General features: G+C 38.2%; 1 protein-coding gene across 1 annotated transcript; it reads left to right on the plus strand.

The window, feature by feature from the left end:
- The first annotated feature begins 333 nt into the window (after window positions 1–333).
- LOC111644037 (uncharacterized) lies at window positions 334–7164 on the plus strand. The gene is made up of 11 exons (XM_089590676.1): window positions 334–475; window positions 637–785; window positions 1477–1581; window positions 1833–1872; window positions 1916–3121; window positions 3239–4300; window positions 4346–4562; window positions 4686–5061; window positions 5329–5895; window positions 5938–6570; window positions 6631–7164. Exons 1-11 carry the CDS (start codon window positions 334–336, stop codon window positions 7162–7164), a joined length of 5031 nt encoding a protein of 1676 aa, XP_089446802.1.
- Window positions 7165–19139: the final 11975 nt, after the last annotated feature.

Here is a 19139-nt window from a genome sequence, read left to right on the forward strand (position 1 = left end):
TACATCCTAATTGAATCGTCATTATTTCTTGAATCTTTAAACCCCGTGGACGGCCCCTCGAAAAATAGGGTTCGCATCTGGTGCGCATCCAACCAGGGCAAGCACAAGGAGTCCCTCGGGCCTGGTGCTCGCCCTGGCGACATGCACCACCAGGTACGAAAACTATCATTTTTGTTGAAAATGAATAAAATGTATTAACATATAATTGAAGATTAATATTTTGAATAATTATAAGTATAAATTATATTAGGCACCTTTTAATAATGTTTTAAGAGTCCACTATTACTTACATTATTTTAAACAGTTTTAATTACGTAAATTAATTATTTAATGATGCTGTTTGGTTTTCCCGCACCAAACGCCCACGCCAGTGCCACCATCGCAGCGACGGAGCCTTTCGAGACTGTAAAAGGAGAGTGCAGAGCCTCGCAAGAAGCAGAGAGAGAGCCAACAGCGTGTCAAGAGGAGAAGCGTCGTGATTTTCGATAAAACCTATACCTTTAAGTTTATTACTATTATCTTTGTCTTTCGAGGGTCGAGCGCGAACCTGCTTTGATTAGTTTTTCGGACGGTTTAACCACCTGTATAAAACACAAGTAAGTTTTTCAAGAAAGTGTGTTCTGAGTTTCAATATAGGTGATCATTGCGCCCACGTGCATCTCATCCTCCCCCCACATCCGGCCAGCAAACTCAAGCAGATTTTAACAAAATGGTCCTTCGAGCCGGATCTGGGGGGAACGATCTCGGTGCTCGTGCAAAAGGTCCCACTCGTTGACGACAGCCAGGTTATGACACTCAGAGCAGGCTTATAAGCCTGCCCCTCTCTGCACCCCGTGAGCGCGCGATGGGATGCGCTATTTTCTTCGCTCTTTGTGCTCGGCCACCGTTACGCTGCTTTGTCATCCTCGCGCCCCGAACCAGCGTTCGTCGCGCAGTGGTGTGTGCAATGAGTGCCCGTCCGAGTGCAGCGATGCGGAAACACCCGGGCACCAGGAGGTTAACAGTGCTCTATCCTGCTAGATTTTGCTGCAGGGCGCGATGCAGTTCGCGCTCTTTCTCTCTCAAAAAATAATGTATCATCCTCTCTCCCTCTCTTTCTCACACACATGTGTGTGTGTGTGTGTGCATCTATACGTGTGTGTCTGTGTGTGTACGTGCGCCTATGTGTGGTTATCTTACTACATTTTGCTGCAGGGCACGATGCAGTTCGTGATCTCTCCAATAATCATACATATCTGTCCCTCCCTTTTACACACACATGTGTATGTATGTGTGTATACATATGTGTACGTGTGGTTCTGTGCAGGCCGAGAGCTAAGAGTGGCTGGAGCACACTTTTCTCGCAACAGTTCTATTGAGGTAAGAACGGCTTCTTTTACCGTGTGACAAAGGGCTTACAATAGCCGCTTGCCGATATCGCTTCGTACATGGATTGGTCCCCAGCACGAGACCACTCGAATTAAAAATTACTTACAGCCCCAACGCTGTACGTGGAAGCATCAAAAGCAACAACTGTTTATTCAACAGGACTGCCTGGCCACTGCGGTCAAGCTACGACGCTTGAACGAAGGTGGTCAGGAGGTCATTGACCAACAACGGTCATAAAGCCATGGAACTTCTCTTTACCCGAGACTCACAGTTCTCTTCTTTTGAGCAACAACGCTCACGCAAGGAGATCGAACAACCCTGGTCGTTAACAGTCCTTCATGTTAACGATGCAACCCAAGACGCTGCTTGCATACTTGCAGCCCCTCTCTTACCGGTTCTCACTTCAATTGACTCAAGTGACTACTTTTAAAACCCTTGCTACAACGCAATTGATCTATTTTTAGGATCATGGACATGCTCAACTCTCAACGTGCTCTGAGTCAAGTAATTGAGAATACTTCTTAAGCGGTTCGAGATACTCAATCAGAACAGTGGACGGAAGGTCTCGTTCTCAGTCGACATGAACTCCTTGAGGGTTACTGGGCCAACTTCACCGACACTCATGTCCGATTGCTGACAGCATCTGAAGCGAATGACGTTCCGTACTTCACAGATAACAAGTACTTCGCCGTGGAGGCCCTTTACGTTGAAGCTAGAGGCCACCTATACAATGAACGTGCACGTTTCTTTCGAAACGACCCACCTCCCCAGATCCAACCCCAAGCGAACTACGGCACCTCAATACTGCCAAAGATCACTCTGCCGACATTTTATGGACGACGAGAGACATGGGAGACATTCAGGGACCTGTTTAAGTCTCTAGTTCACGGTAAAGACACAATCCCTGCCGTAGACAAGCTGTACTTCCTCAAGACATGCGTGCTCGACGAGGCGAAGGCAGCAATCGACAGCCTACAGATCGCCGAGTCCAATTACGCCGTCGCATGGTCCATTTTGGAGTCCCGCTACTACCACCAGAGACTGTTGACTCAAGAGCATATCAAAGCTCTCAAATCTCTACACCAGCTCAAGGAAGAGTCTGCCCACGGACTTCAAGCGTTGCTCGATGATCTGGAGAGACACCGCGACCAACTGCGAACGTTGGCTCGCCCCGTTGACTCGTGGGATGATTGGTTCATCTCTCTTGCTTCCGACGCCATGGATACAGCCACTCGGCGAGATTGGGAAGAAGAGCTGGAAGTGTTCGACAAGGGCTCCGGTGGTAGTGTAAACTTTTACCCTACTTTCAAGAACCTGGCCGATTTCCTCCGACGTCACTGCAGAACTCTTTCGTCTCTAGCGCCAAAAGACGCACCGAGATCGACTGCTGCGACTTTCAGGGGCGATCCGAAGTCAAGCCCGTTTTCTTGTCCAACCCGCGTAGTGGCCGCGACTACAGCTGGCTCAGCGCGCTGCGTTGCGTGCAAGGAACCTCACTACGTTGGGCGCTGCACCACCTATAAACGAATGTCACCAAATGATCGGCATGGACTAGCCACCAAAAATCGATTGTGCTACAACTGTTTGCGAGAGGGCCACTCCGCGGGCAACTGCCCTTCTCCGATGTCATGTCAGGCCTGCGGGGCACAACATCACACGTCCCTTCATGATGCCTCCGGAAAGCGAACAACCTCTTCCACCGATTCCAATAGGCCTCCGAAATTCCCTAAGCTGGACACACAACCCAGCGAGGGTCCCTTGAATGGCTCCGAGTCATTCTGACTAGGCCTTCTACCAACGGCAATCATCAGCGTGGGTGGTAGCACTGGACGTTCCGGAAGAGCTCGAGCCCTTCTCGATCCTTGTTCAGAGTCGACTCTTACCACCTTACGACTAGCTCGAAAGTACGGTGACGGCTTAAGGAACTCTTCGATCGGGGTTGTTGGAATCTTGGGCGGTGTCATAAGCTCCTCATTGGCGTGCACGAAGCTAAGCCTTTCCAATGGGCAAAAGGTCTTTCAAGTTAACGCTCACGTGCTGCAGCATATCGGTCTGATTACTCCCTCCAGGAAGCTCAACTTCAATGCCGACACGTTGTTCCATGGACTCAAACTGGCCGACCCAGACTTTTTGTCACCCAGACCAGTCGACCTGGTCCTTGGGGCAGACGTGTATGGCCGAATTCTTCGTTTCGGCCTCGTCAGCCGAGGGAGCTTCATCGCTCAACGAACGATATTTGGTTGGACGATCACCGGAGCTCAAGGCGATCCCCCGGCTCCTACCACATCAAGCCTAGCAATGCTGCAGGACACGGGACTCTGGAGTGAGTGCCTCGTGGGACTTATGCAGCGGTATTGGGTGGTCGAAGAAATACCAAGTATAGTTCGAGTCTCTCCGGCTGATGCCAAGTGCGAAGCCTGTTACGCTCATCACCACTCGAGAGACAGCAGTGGTAGATATGTCGTCCCTCTCCCTGTCAAAGAAGACTATATCGATCTACTCGGAGACGGCTTGAACCAGGCTAGAGCAGCCTTACACGCTGCACAGAGGAGAATAAAAATGGATCCTGACCTTCAAGAGCACTACGTGGCATTCATGAGCGAATACATCCGATTAGGCCACATGCGTCCAGTGTCGGAGCAGGAGATGGAGAACTGCCCTCAGAGGGTTAACTATATACCTCATCACGCCATCTGGCAGCGCAGTAACGGTGGGTGGCGCCTTCGCGTTGTTTTTAACGCCTCGAGCCCCACCTCAACGGGATACAGTCTAAACGACGCTCTCTATCCAGGGCCCAAATTACAAAATGACATTGTCAGTGTCCTCACTTGGTGGAGACTTTACCGAGTAGCCTTCTGTGCAGACATCAAGATGATGTTCCGTCAGATACAAATCCGAACGGAGGACGTGCATTTACAACGAGTCATCTGGAGTTAAGGTGAAAATGAGCCTGAGACTCACTACGTCTTGCTTACAGTCACCTACGGAGAGGCTAGCGCACCTTATTTAGCGTTAAAGACTCTAACGCAACTGTGCGAGGACGAAGGAGCTGCCTTTCCTGAAGCAGTTTACGCTGTCCGCCGAAATCTTTATGTCAACGACTTCTTGACCGGCGCAGACGACGAGGAAACGGCCAGAAAGCGTAGAGATCAACTGGTTCAACTTCTGAAGGCGGGCGGCTTCGAACTCAAGAAGTAAGTCTCAAACACGCCATCTCTCTTGCACGATTTGAAAGTCGAAGATTTGCTGCGACCGAGTTAGTTTCACTTCACCACGGATGGTCCAGTGAAAAAGTTGGGAATTGCTTGGGATCCGAGTGCCGATTGCTTTCGGTTTTCCCCTCCTGCATTCAACAAGAGCGATACACTGACAAAGCGTCGTGTCCTGGCTGAAGCGGCTCGGCTTTTCGACCCTGCTGGCTGGCTGTCACCCATTATTGTCGTGGACAAAATGCTTATCCAAGACCTTTGGAGGGCAAGGCTAACATGGGATGAGCCACTGCCGGCATCTTACGCTAAGCGATGGGAGTCATTTTACTCCAAGCTGTCTGACGTCTCCCTACTCACCCTTACTCGATGGCTTCAATCGTCCCCGGCCAGTTCGATCCAACTACACGCCTTTGCCGACGCCAGCAGAAGAGCCTTGGCGACGGCGGTCTACATCAGATTTGAGCAGGAATCTGGCACGGTAAATGTGAGTCTTATCGGCGCGAAGACAAAGCTTTCTCCGATCAAAAGTCTCGTTCCACCGGAGCGACAGAATACACGGATGACTATTTCCCGATTAGAGCTGAGAGCTGCTCTTCTTGCTGCTCGCCTACTTAGACTCGCGGATGCGAGCTTGACGATCTTGGATTGCACGTACTACCTTTGAAGTGACTCGAGCACGGTACTCAGCTGGCTACACTCCAGCGAGTCTGTTGGGAACGATCTTGTCGACAATTATGTCCATCACATTCAGGAACTCACAGCTCACGGTACCTGGCGCTACGGTCCCACCAGCGACAACCCGGCTGACACCGCTACCAGGGGTGCGGAGCCTTCGACTCTTCAACACAACACCCTCTGGTTGACCGGCCCGTCTTGGCTAACAGACCCACCTTCTATGTGGCCCTCAACCTTACAGCAGCCGCCTTCTCCGACCGGTCACTACGACGGAGGCCGACACACCATCGCATTAACCACCTGCCTGACCATCTTGCAAGGAAGCCGCGATTTCATGGACGACTTTTCTAATTTGCTGCACATGCTCCGAGTGCTCGTCAGATGCCGACGGTTCATCTTTATACTAAGGACTCGTATCGAGTGTAAGAAACTCATGACTGGTATTAGAATACCTGATTGCATGAAATCTAAAGCTCCAATCACGGTCGCAGAACTCCAGCACAGTTTTCTTTGCTGCGCTAAACTTAGTCAAGTTCGTTACTTTGCTGCCGACATCAAGACCTTGAAAAATTCTCTTCCTGTCAAGATCTCGAGCCCCCTCAGCCGGCTAAGCGCCTTCTTGGACGATGAAGGCATACTACAAGTTGGCGGCCGTCTTTGTCACTCACCACTTGCTTATTAAGAGAAACACCCACCAGTCCTGGATGCCAGATGTCCCTTGTCGAGGCTAGTGATCGACTGGGCACATCAGCGAGCCTTGCATGGCGGCTTTCGCTCAACGTACTCGCACGTCATGCGACGGGCTTGGATCGTTGGAGGAGCAGTGGAGATAAAGCGACGAGTTCATCAGTGCGTTGTGTTCTCGAAAGCACCAGCTCGACCCCTTCACCAATTCATGGCTCCCTTGCCGACAGCTCGCTTGACGCCCGCTCGGCCCTTCAGCCGCACTGGAGTAGACTACGCGGGACCTTTCTCCATCCTCCGATCCAAGGGTCGAGGTGCCAAGTCGGTCAAGGGATACGTCGCTGTTTTTGTCTGCATGTGGTCAAAGGCCCTACACCTTGAACCTGTTGGAGACCTAACAACAGCGAGTTTCCTCGGTGCACTCACTCGCTTCATAGGCCGCAGAGAAAAACCGAAGGAAATCTGGAGCGACAACGCAACGAACTTCCACGGGGCAGATCACGAACTTAAGCAGCTGATGGCTAGGGCCAACCACGACTGGGATTCAGTGGCTGAGGGTCTGGCCAACGAGGGAATCGACTCGCATTTCATTTCGCCATCCGCCTCACACTTTAAAGGCTTATGGGAAGCTGGGGTTAAATCGATGATAACTCATCTTCATTGAGTGGTTGGAACTAGGCACCTCACTTTCAAGGAGTTTTCAACCCTGCTTGCAGAGATTGAAATAATTCTCAACTGTCGCCCTCTGGGCCCGTTATCTGGAGATACGGAGGACTTGGACATGCTCACGCCAGCTCACTTTCTGATCGGAGGACCCCTTACTTCTCTGCCTGCCACCAACACTTCTGAAAACCTAGACTGCCTGACCCATTGGACCCTTGTGCAAGACATGCGCAACGCGCTGTGGCGCTGCTGGACCCTTGAGTATCTCAACACCTTGCAACAACGGACGAAATGGTCCCGGCCCCGTCCCAATCTCGCCGTTGGAGACGTAGTCCTCGTTGTGGATCCAACGCTTTTGAACTCTATCGGGAAGTGGCCACTGGGCCGAATCGTCGACGTCAAACCAGGACCAGATGGGTCCGTCTGCGTCGTTCGGGTAAGAACTGCCTCGGGAGAGTACGACCGTCCTATCACCAAGATTGCCCGTCTTCCCGTCATTGAGTGTGCTGATCACGCCACAGACGATCCTGGTCCAACCGGCACCGGGCTCACGGCGGGCGGCTAGGCTCATAATGGCTACAAATGAACCACGTGCAATCGTTCCTGGAACGAGGCGGGCGGTATGTTTGGTTTTCCCGCGCCACACGCCCACGCCAGTGCCACCATCGCAGCGACGGAGCCTGTCGAGACTGTAGAGGGAGAGTGCAGAGCTCCGCAAAAAGCAGAGAGAGAGCCAACAGCGTGTCAAGAGGAGAAGCGTCGTGATTTTCGATAAAACCTATACCTTTAAGTTTATTACTATTATCTTTGTCTTTCGAGGGTCGAGCACGACCCTGCTTTGATTAGTGCTTCAAACGGTTTAACCACCTGTATAAAACACAAGTAAGTTTTTCAAGAAAGTGTGTTCTGAGTTTCAATATAGGCGATCGTTGCGCCCACGTGCATCTTATCCTCCCCCCACATCCGGCCAGCAAACTCAAGCAGATTTTAACAGATGCCAAAGCATATAATTTAAATTTTACTATCTAAATGTAGAGTAGTGAGAAAATATTATTTTAAACTAGACAAAGTCAGTTTGAAAAAAAAAAATAGAAATTTATTGAGATAAGTTTTGTATTATAATCTGTTTTGAGAAACTACTCGTTTAATAGTTTATTATTTTCAGATGAGGCGTTATATCAATATAATTTTGAAATAGGACGTTTTTCAATATAATTTTGAAATAGGACGTTTTTCAATATAATTTCGAGATAGGACGTTCTTAAATATAATTTCGAGATAGGATGATCTTTAAAGTAATTTTGAGATAGGACGTTTTTGAATAATGTATTCGAGATACTGTACCACTTGGGCCGACTGAGCGTCCAGTGTGGATCGTCATTACGTACTGTACATAGTGCAGCTACCGAATGTGTCTATAGTCCGTCAGCCAGTCAAACATTTGGTACAGCACATGTTATATGGTACAGCAACCATATGTTACAGTTGTGTCATGATAAATGTCCTTTTTAGAACGAAGTTCTTTATGTCGCGTTACTCGGGGGGCTGGAATTTTAAAACCGACAGATTTTTTTTTTTTTGAATCAGAAATCTCTTCCTCTCAAGTTTTTCCCCTCACCCCGTCCCCCCTCACCAAGTGTTCTCTACACACTTCCCCTCTCCTAACTATATATGTACATTTGTCAACCGTGCCGTGTTACTCTTCTGCATACCTTTACCCACCATTCCACCTCACACTCCCAAGCAATTAATTTTTTAACAAATTTTAATTTTATTTCCCCACAGTAATTTTTCTTTCACTTTGAATTTTTTTTTCTTTTACAATTCTAAAAAAAAAAAAAAAAAAAAAAAAAAAAAAAAAAAAAAAAAAAAACATTTTCCAATAAAGAGATTTGAACCCTCGACCATCTGCATGTGAGTCCTGAACCTTACCCACTCTGCTACGAGCGCTGCCAACTATAGAAGTCGGTTTCTTGTACTTATCGTGTAATTCGTAACTATAACATTCCATTTTCAAATGTATTCACTGATAATACATTCAATTATGAATTTGTTTTATAAATTGTGTATTTGTTTTCTAAATAATACATCTAAAAAAAAAAAAAAAAAAAAAAAAAAAAAAAAAAAAAAAAAAAAAAAAATTTAATTAGCATAATTATGGTTATGTAGATTAAATATAATAAGGCGCGTTATTACGCATTAAATATTTGTATTTTCATAAACCTGAGGTTTTTTGTGCATTACAGTAATGCTAATAATTACTGTTATACATGAAAAAAGGTAATGAAATTAAATATGGAAAAAAAAGAAACGAAATATGAAAAAATGAAATATGAAAAAAAGAAATAATGAAATGAAATGAAATTTGAACAAATAAAATAATATATTAAAAAATAATGAAATGAAATATGAAAAAAGAAATGAAAAAAAAGAAAAAACAAAAGAATGAATATAAATAGAGAAATATAAAAAAAAGAAATAAAGGAAATACAAAAAAATGAAAAAAAATGTAATAAAATGAAATATGAAAAAAAATAAAACAAGAAATTAAAAAAAAAAAAAAATAATAAAAAAATAAAAAAAAAAACAACAACAAACCAGGGGGGATAAATGGGTCATGGGACCCACGGTAAGAACGAAGTTCTTTGAACATGACGAGTATAAAAACACAATTTCTCAGGTAACAAGGGGGTCGCCAGACCCATTGAAAGAACGAAGCTCTATAAACGTTAATACTGCATTCATGTAGTTCACTAAACAAAAACTTGAAAAACGAATAAAAAAAAAAAATAAAAAAAATAGTTCAGTACTCACGATGGTTGAACTTCGTGAGAACGTCGTGCATAAATACAGTACTCACGAAGTTCAACCATCGTGAGTACTGAACTATTTTTTTTATTTTTTTTTTTTATTCGTTTTTCAAGTTTTTGTTTAGTGAACTACATGAATGCAGTATTAACGTTTATAGAGCTTCGTTCTTTCAATGGGTCTGGCGACCCCCTTGTTACCTGAGAAATTGTGTTTTTATACTCGTCATGTTCAAAGAACTTCGTTCTTACCGTGGGTCCCATGACCCATTTATCCCCCCTGGTTTGTTGTTGTTTTTTTTTTTATTTTTTTATTATTTTTTTTTTTTTTTAATTTCTTGTTTTATTTTTTTTCATATTTTTTTTCTTTGCCAATTGCGTTGGAGCTTAGTTCGTACGAGAAACCATCGGCTTAACGTTCGTTAGAAATGTCAAAATAAATATCGCATCCAGGTATATACAGTTTACTGATGGGACAATTCTTACATTTTTCGCTAATACCTTTTAAGAGAGTATTGCACTATCACTTCAACTTGTTGCTTCGAAACTTAATGTGCACAGATAGTGAGTCGTGTCTTTGCTCGAACGAAATCAGGTCTTAAAAATGTGTGCACGTGTGGTGCCTCCATTACACGCGTAATGGTCAAACATTGGTAACTACGTTTTTTTTTTTTTTTAGCTTTAAAAAATTTATGATTCATAAACTTCTGGGTAACGAGCGTTTGCCGTAAACGTTTAAGTATAACAGCTAAGCTCGACGCAACTTTGGAATGTATGATAATAAATATTGAATTACGCCTCACTTGAAGTATGAATTATTTATGAAACGGTAATAAATTATTTAGATTAATTAGCTGTTTTGTAACTATTTCGGTCTCCAATTTCCAATTTCGTGTCCTCCTCACTCAGAATTAGCTATAACGTGTGCAATACAAGGAATCACAATAAATCTATTCTTCGAAAATCGTTATTAGAACGAAGTTCTTTATGTCGCGTTACTCGGGGGGCTGGAATTTTAAAACCGACAGATTTTTTTTTTTTTGAAACGAAAGTGGTTTACTTTTCCTCTCAAGTTTCCCCCCCTTACCCCGGCCCCCTCACCGACTATTCTCTATACACTTCCCCTCTCCCCAGTATATATGTATATCGGCCAATCGGCCAACCGTGCCGTCTACTCTTCCACACACCTTTGCCCACCATTCTCCCTCACACTCCCAATTTTATTTTCTCACAATAATTTTTATTTCACTTTGAATTTTTTTTCTTTTACAATTCTTAAAAAAAAAAAAAAAAAAAAAAAAAAAAAAAAAAAAAAAAAAACATGTGGAATAGAGTTGAAGAATGTATCAATAATTTTAAGAGGCGCTTATTTCGAATTCGATAAACAAATTATGTTACATTATCACATAATTATATAAATAAAGTAATTCAAAGTAAATCAATTATAAATGAATTATGTAAGATCATTATATAAATATAATTCGAGTTTCATATCATTTTCATGGTTTTTAAGGGTACTTATTTTGAATTTGATAAACAAATAATAGCACAATGTCATTGAGTAATTATATGAAAATAAAATAAAAATTGCATTAATAAGCTATAAAATTGCAAAAAAATAAGTGAAAAAAAAAATTTCAAAAAAAATTAATGAAATGAAATATGAAAATAAAATGAAATAAAATTACAAAAGACATGAATAAATACAACGGAATAAAAAAAAATAAAATAAAAAAGGGAATGAAAAAAAAAGATTAAATATGAAAATAAAAAAAGGAATTAAATGAAGGAAATACAAAAAAATGAAAAAAATGTATTAAAATGAAATATCAAAAAAAATTAAAACAAGAAATAAAAAAAAAAAATTAAAAAAAGAAACAAAAAAAAAATAAAACAAGAAATTAAAAACAAACCAGGGGGTATTAATGGGTCATGGGACCCACGGTAAGAACGAAGTTCTTTAAACATGACATGAGTATAAAAACACAATTTCTCAGGTAACAAGGGGGTCGCCAGACCCGTAGAAAGAACGAAGCTCTATAAACGTTAGTACTGCATTTATGTAGTTCACTAAACAAAAACTTGAAAAACGAATTAAAGAAAAAAATTAAAAAAATAGTTCAGTACTCACGATGGTTAAACTTCGTGAGTACTGTATTTATGCACGCCGTTCTCACGAAGTTCAACCATCGTGAGTACTGAACTATTTTTTTAATTTTTTTCTTTAATTCGTTTTTCAAGTTTTTGTTTAGTGAACTACATAAATGCAGTACTAACGTTTATAGAGCTTCGTTCTTTCTACGGGTCTGGTTTTTAAACTCACATAACCTTAATTTTATTAGACAGTACATTTATATTAATATAATGTAAGTGATATCCTTTTCTTGCCTTTATTTAAATGAAATAACGGAAATAAGTTTAATTTAAAAAAATTAACAACTTTCACCTATGTTAACTATATTCATAAATCGTTTAGTATGTATTGCCGGGTTGACAGGAGAATTAAGATATAGTGAAATTTGTTTAAACAGTATACTGGCTACAATTATAAGGTAAACATTTTATTTTTTTTATCAGTCATCGTATGCTGGAATATTTGTTTTTTCATGATAAAAGTGGTAGTATTTGTAAAAAATATTCTAATTCAAATTTTTGATTAAAATGAACAAGTTTTTAAAAATTAAAAATAAAACAAAGTGGCTTTCTGAGTCACAATGCGTTTAAACTTTTAATTGACGTTTAAATTTTAATTGACGAATAAATACAGATACGATTTTGTTCTCATGCTTAACGTATGGTACACTGTATGATGCAGTACTTGCGATAGCCTAACAGCTCAACGCTCAAGCCAGTCTAGTGGTGCAGCTGACGCGCTAGTCTGGTGTCCCGTGCGTTCCAAACAAGCGGCAGCTCAACCGCGCCACCTTAAGGACGGATCACGCGCTAGGTTTCCCTCAGTGTATACACAGCAAGGTTGGGTATAAGAGGAAAAAAGAAAAGGATTTGAACACGTTTCGTCCCATGCATCAAAAGGAGCTCTGCATATAGAGTTTTATTATGGAAAATGTTAAATACTTTCGTATACGTCATTTTCCCGCCTCACTCCCAACAGATCACTTATCTCTACTCTTATAAAATATATAATTTAGTGACTGTAATAGTAATTAATTGCTACAATTTGTTCAATCATTCTTAATCTGTTTAAATCTGTATATTTATCTTTTACAGCTTGTATAAATGATCATAATATTAGAGATTATTATATTTAATACTCATCATTTATCAAAGATTAGAACAATATTGTCTTATATAATATATTGTGAACAAAATGTAGCTACTTAGCACGATTTCCGTACATTTCTTTGCTGTTTATGCTCGAAATTTATAGTATTATGATTATTTTTTTAAAAGTATTCATATATTTTTCTTGATGTGTACACCGTTGAAAATTTTTCGGCAAAACTTTATAAAATGTCATTAATTTGTATTATTGTATTATTAAACTTTTTATTAATTCTGTAGATTAAGCATACTTATATATTGTAAGAGTTTATCAAATTTAATAAAATTCTTAGTAAATTTAATAACTTTTTCAACAGCGTACCTTTAATTCGTATTGCAGTATAAGTATTTATATCAATAATATACGTTTCATTTGGTGCACCTTAATATTTTTGTTCTCCTGTAAGCACCACGCTTGCAATACCTTTTCTAGATTATTTATTTATTTGATTGTATACTTAAGGGACCGTAGGTGGACCTAATTACAGATCAAATAACAAAAGCTTGTTGCCAAGGGCAGCACGTACAACAGTGTCTACAATGAAGATGCATGCTTTAGTTAATTATAGGTAAACTATGTATATATAATATGTATAGTATAAATAAAGATGTATATATAATAGTCTGTCACAATCATAACGTAAGTAATTGTTTAGAAGTGTATAAATAATTTATAGTTAAAAGCTCTGTGAAAATAATAAAATCAGTTAACTATCAATTATTTAATGTAGCTTTAGTCCTATTTTTTGGTTTATTTTGCCTTTCCTTCAAGATATGACGTGATTATTTTTAAACTAAGTTTTGAAAAGTGTAAGAATTTTAAGCAATTCGCACATGAATGTTTCAAACATCTTTGACTAAAATTTTTCATTGTTTTACTATTGCATCTTATGACTTTAGCGTCTTAGTACACACATCTCCAATAGTTAATAATTAAGCATTAGCGTTGTTCGCATATGAGGCAAACTTTTTCTCAAAGTGTAATATCCTACTTACAAAAATCACGTGAATTGTCACGTAAAAAATCACGTGATTTATACTGTGATTAATCACACAATGCATCACATGATATTTTCGAGCAAAATGTCACGCTACACATCATGAAAAAGTCCCGTGATAAAACACGTTATTTTCGTTAAATTTACGTAATAAAAAATTATATATTGTAATAAGTATCACAATTATCAAAATTATGATAATGATGAAGATAGAGATGATAACACTAGTGGTTATAGTTTTTATAAAGATTGTTATGATAATAATAAAAATTGGGTGATGTTTATGGTCGTGACGATTACAGTTACGAGTATGATAATTGAGATGACTATAATAACAATTAAGATTGTAGTGATTACGATCATGATAAATTATTTAAGCTATTGATATGATTATGATAATAATTAAGAAAACAAAATCAATGACCGTCATATTAATAACGATAGTAATTGTTGTGATAAAGATGATGTTGACTATGACGATTATTACGCCCAATAAAAAAAACCATTTGTATTGATATGAATGTTTAGTATCGGGCGATGATTATCATGGCGATTAGAACAATAATACTATTGATGATTTCTGTAATTATAATTACAATTATCGCAATCACAAACATTATCATAGTCATTGTACGCCCGCGCGTGTATGTGTATGCATTTCAGTCGTAATAAATATTGTAATAGACATAACATTTATTTTGATCATAAACACAATCATCATTATCATTGTGATTCGTTCAATTGCATTCTTCTCATTTATTAGAATAACTATTATTACTATAAAAAAATTATAGTACTCAGTATCTTCATAATTTTATAATTATCATAATCGTTATTATTATTATCATACTCATTTCACTCATAAAAAGAATGAGCATGTTCATCATCATCATAACTTTTGTTACCACTGTCGTAACTGTAGAAATTATTACAATTATTATTATTATGACTATTATTATTTTGTTATTATTATAAATATTATTATCATCACAATAATTAAAAAATCAGAATAATCATAATTATCACATAATTATTTTAATGATGATTATAGTCTTAATTACGTACATGTATCCTAATAATCCTGGTTTTGAACGGTAATAATTGTAATTACAATTAAAATCGTACTTATCTTAGTCCTGATAATTATTATCATAATTTTGATAATTGTAATACTTATTACAATATAATATTTTTTTTACGTTAATTTAAAGAAAATCACGTGATTTATAACGAGACTTCTTGCTCAAAAATATCATGCTATGCATCGTGTGACTGATCACAGTTTAAATCACGAGATTTTGTACGTGACATTTCACGTGATTTTCGTACCATATTAATTAATTATATAATTATCCTTAAAATAATGTAAGAAGCTGTAATATATTATTTTTAAATATTATGTATGAAATTGAATTAACTTAAACTAATTATAACTTAAACTGAAGTGTATGATTATTTTGTACTTTTACATTTGTTATGACACAAAAAACCCTAAAAAGACACTCTGGAATATGAAAACATCATTCTTCAACATGTATTAACTAGATATTTAAACTACACACAACATGTATCTCATAGTACATTATATTACAAGGGACAACTTCTCCGCCCCGGCGGTGAAGTTGCCCCCCGGGGCGAAGCCGAGAGGTAAACCGCCGGGACGCATTATTAAGTGACGTTCCGTGTAATGTATACTGTTTTTTTCTGCAGCTTTGGCCGAAAATTTGTGGTTCATTAAAAATCAGTAAATAATTAGCTTCAGTAGTGGTAGGTTATGTTTAAGGCAAAAGTAAAGAGCCTGTATCATCCAATAACATTTATGACCAAAGTGAAGCGAGGGTTGTTGGTTAGTGGATGATAACAGGCCCAAAATGCGAAAAAGTCGGTCAAAACAATTTCATTTTATTAAAAATCCTTCAAATTTTATGAGGTACTAAATGATGTCGTATAAATATTATTTTTGCTTATCAATAGTATTGAATCATTTATACGCTAATATGATTATTTCTTCGACTCTCGGCATTGGTTGCTGCAAAAGTCAAGAGTTAGATTTTAATGAGATTTTTCAACAATTGTCTTATGATTGTTTCTATATTCAGATTTAGGTTAGAAATTTACTACGTTACACATTACCGAAAGAGATAACATGTATTGCACGTCAAATTTATGATCACACTCGAGTTCGACACGTGCTCCAAATTTTCTCACAGCTTGAAAAAAAATAAATAAACACTGCGTAGGTAAATACTTAATACTAATAAACATTTGCACTGCTGCTCACTCTCTCTACCTCTCTCTCACGCAAAGGAAAGTAAGAAGCAGGGAGCTTTTCTCCCGACCCCTCTATGTGATTTAAATGTCGCATAGATAGGGAAGGAATATCAGCTTTCGTCCCTATTTACAGCCACCGAAACTTGAACTTTCGGGGGAGGTAGTAAGAAAAATATTTTTTGTGATTGATGAACTGATTGCAGCTTCTAAATATAAAAAAGAGATTACCTTATTTGCTATGTTTGTTTGTCTTATCCGATATTTTCAAAAATAGAAAAAAACCACGTGGTTTTACCACGTAGAAAAACCTTGTGGTAAACCACGTAGTTTCATTTTATAAACCACGTGGTTTTGTCTAAAAATATCACATGGTTTTTAAAAAACCACATAGTCGTAATAAAACCACGTGATTTTTAGAACCAAGTGTTAATTTAAAACAAAACCACGTGATTTATAATATAAAACTACGTGACCTACCACATGATTTTTCCACGTTATTTTTTTCAATAGAGGAATAGAAATCGTGCAGAAAACTGTTTGTAAAAGTATTTATTACGATAGTATCTAACAAGACAAGAAAAAAATTTATCAATAAAACTAGAAATAAAAAAGTAATATTTGTGAAAACTATTGAGCTTCTTGGTGAAAAAACCACGTGGTATTACAAAACTACCTCGTTTTAAAAAATATGTGGCATTTTGAGACGAAAACTACCTGGTAAACCACGTGGTAAAACTATGTGGTTTACCACGTGGTAAAACCACGTGGTTATTTTCAATAGAGCAGCACCTGCAAGTAATAATTAATTCCTACAAAAGTATGTTACGCGCAATTGTTTTACTAGTAGCGGAAATTCGAGGAAATTACGTGCAATTTTTCGGCTATTTTTGCAGATTTTTAGAAACAGTTCGGGTGCCTATGTCACACAACCTAAACTTGCGGTTAATAGTAAAAAAAATTGTTCATTAAATTGACGGTAATTACCATAAATCTACGTGTAAGTTTACCAGAAAATTTATAAACTCACACGACTGGTTATACTCAAAATACAAATAACTGCATAATCCTCCATGGAAGATTATGTAAAAATTCATAAATAATCCTCATTACATTAAGTTGATTATAGTCTGTAAAAAAAATTGTTTAGATTGCCTAGACAAAATTCTAACGTACAAATAAAACTTCAATTGAAAAAAGTAAGTGAGAAAGTTTAGAAAATTAGAGATATCTTAATTTTACTGTTTATTTATATCTCAAAGTACGTGTACAAAGTTTCAAGTACTTAAATTCAGTAGAAAATATTTCAGAAATAATTTAGTTAAAAACTGCATACAGCAGCACGTATTTTAGTTTATTTTTTTACTTTTTTATACCATAAACACCCAATCAGTACATTTGAGTGCCTAAACTATTTTCTAAACATTGACTTTCCTACGTGTCACTTATTTCCAGATTGAAACGGTAATTTAAGTTTAATCCAAGTTTAATTTAGAAAAAAACCTGATTTTTTATCATCATTGTGTTTAATTTATAAAAGCATGAATGTCTGTAACTTTTTTTTTAGGTACCCTCCCTTTACTAAACTTTAACCCAGTTATTTTGACGTCAGAATTTGATAGTTCGTACAGTTTCATCGATATCTAAACCATAATTAAAGTACCGATAGTACTACCTCAACGACTTACGAATTAATATGCTTTTTTACGATATTTCCTAACTTTGCCATGCTTAAAACACAATTTTTATCGTAATATTGTCACAAAACTAGAAGCTCAGAACCTGCAAAAATACAAACCTGTTTCTTTAATATAAGAGACCAATTTTAATTTATCTTAGAACATTCAAAAATAATAAACTTTGTGCTATTCTTCATAGAAATAAAATAATGTACCATTTTTATCTTTGAGCACAATATTATCCAAAACTGGAGATCATGATAAAAATTGCACAAACCAGCAGTACTACTACTGTCTATACCAAAAAAAATCATAGATAACTATTTATTATCCACGTTCGATCTCTGTATATAAATATGTACTTTTTTAGCTTGAGAATCTATAACGATAATTTTTTCAAGAATTTTATCAAGAATTTCCTCAATAATTTTCTTAAATATTTTTTTACGAATTTACTTAAGAAATTTGTCAAAAAATTTCTTAAGAATTTTCTCAACAATTTTTTGAAGAATCTTCTTAAAAACTATCTCGAAAGTAAATGAAGACACTATGTTGTCATAGCAATGGGCAATATTCTGATTGGCGGGCAAAATGTCGTTTGAGTACAATGTCTATGAATCATTAAACAAAAGTGTCGTCGGTAATTGGGATACCTAGCTACACGACTATCATCTACATCGTTAATGCAGCTCTCATTAATCTGCCAATAGACGACTACAGAAATCTGCTAGACGCATTTCCGGTGCATTATAACTACAATTATTTAATTGTACAATTATCTAATTCTGTAGGTAGCTTCGAGTTTATGGCAATGCCATCTAGCGGATTATACTGAGCTAACGTGAAAAGCTGGCATATTTTCGCAAATCTTTGATCTTGGTTGTTGCTATTGTTATGAAATTTTTAAAGATAAAAACTATACTAAGACCTTCTAGGAAGTGTCAAAACTCGGTATGCAAAATTTCGGTAAAATTGGCTCGGAAGTTTTCGTGGTTAGCGATTACAACGGTATTAGTAACTTTGCTTTATATATCAGTAAGATAAGATAAGAATACAAAGAAAAATCTTTCCAAATTTAAAAAAAATTTTTTAGGAATTTTCTTAAAAATCTTCTTGAAAACTATCTCAAAAGTAAATGAAGATACTATGTTGTCACAGCAACGGGCAATCTTCTGATTGGTAGAAAAAATGTCGTTTGGGCAAAATGTCTATGACTGTTCACACTGATTACGTCTGTGGTACAATATCAGGAGGCATGTCTAGCCAGAGTACAACCTGCTCTAACTCTTCAGAGTTGTGTGGCAGTCCCACCATTCTATCTGGTGCTGTCAGACAATTTTTTACTCTAAATGTGAGCCAGAAAAGACAGCCCTGAGAATCACGTGCAACTACAACGGCAACCTTCTCAGTAGTCGTACCAACAGCATACCCACAGAGAAGGTGTTTTCTAGGCCCACTTTCCCGACTAACAAAGAGCGGTTTAATATCTGGGGAACGACTCGAAGA

This window comes from Copidosoma floridanum, unplaced genomic scaffold, assembly GCF_036245765.1.
Source record: "Copidosoma floridanum isolate Cflo_tuat_1 unplaced genomic scaffold, Cflo_Japanese_pri ptg000013l, whole genome shotgun sequence".
Classification (NCBI taxonomy): Eukaryota; Metazoa; Arthropoda; class Insecta; order Hymenoptera; family Encyrtidae; genus Copidosoma; species Copidosoma floridanum.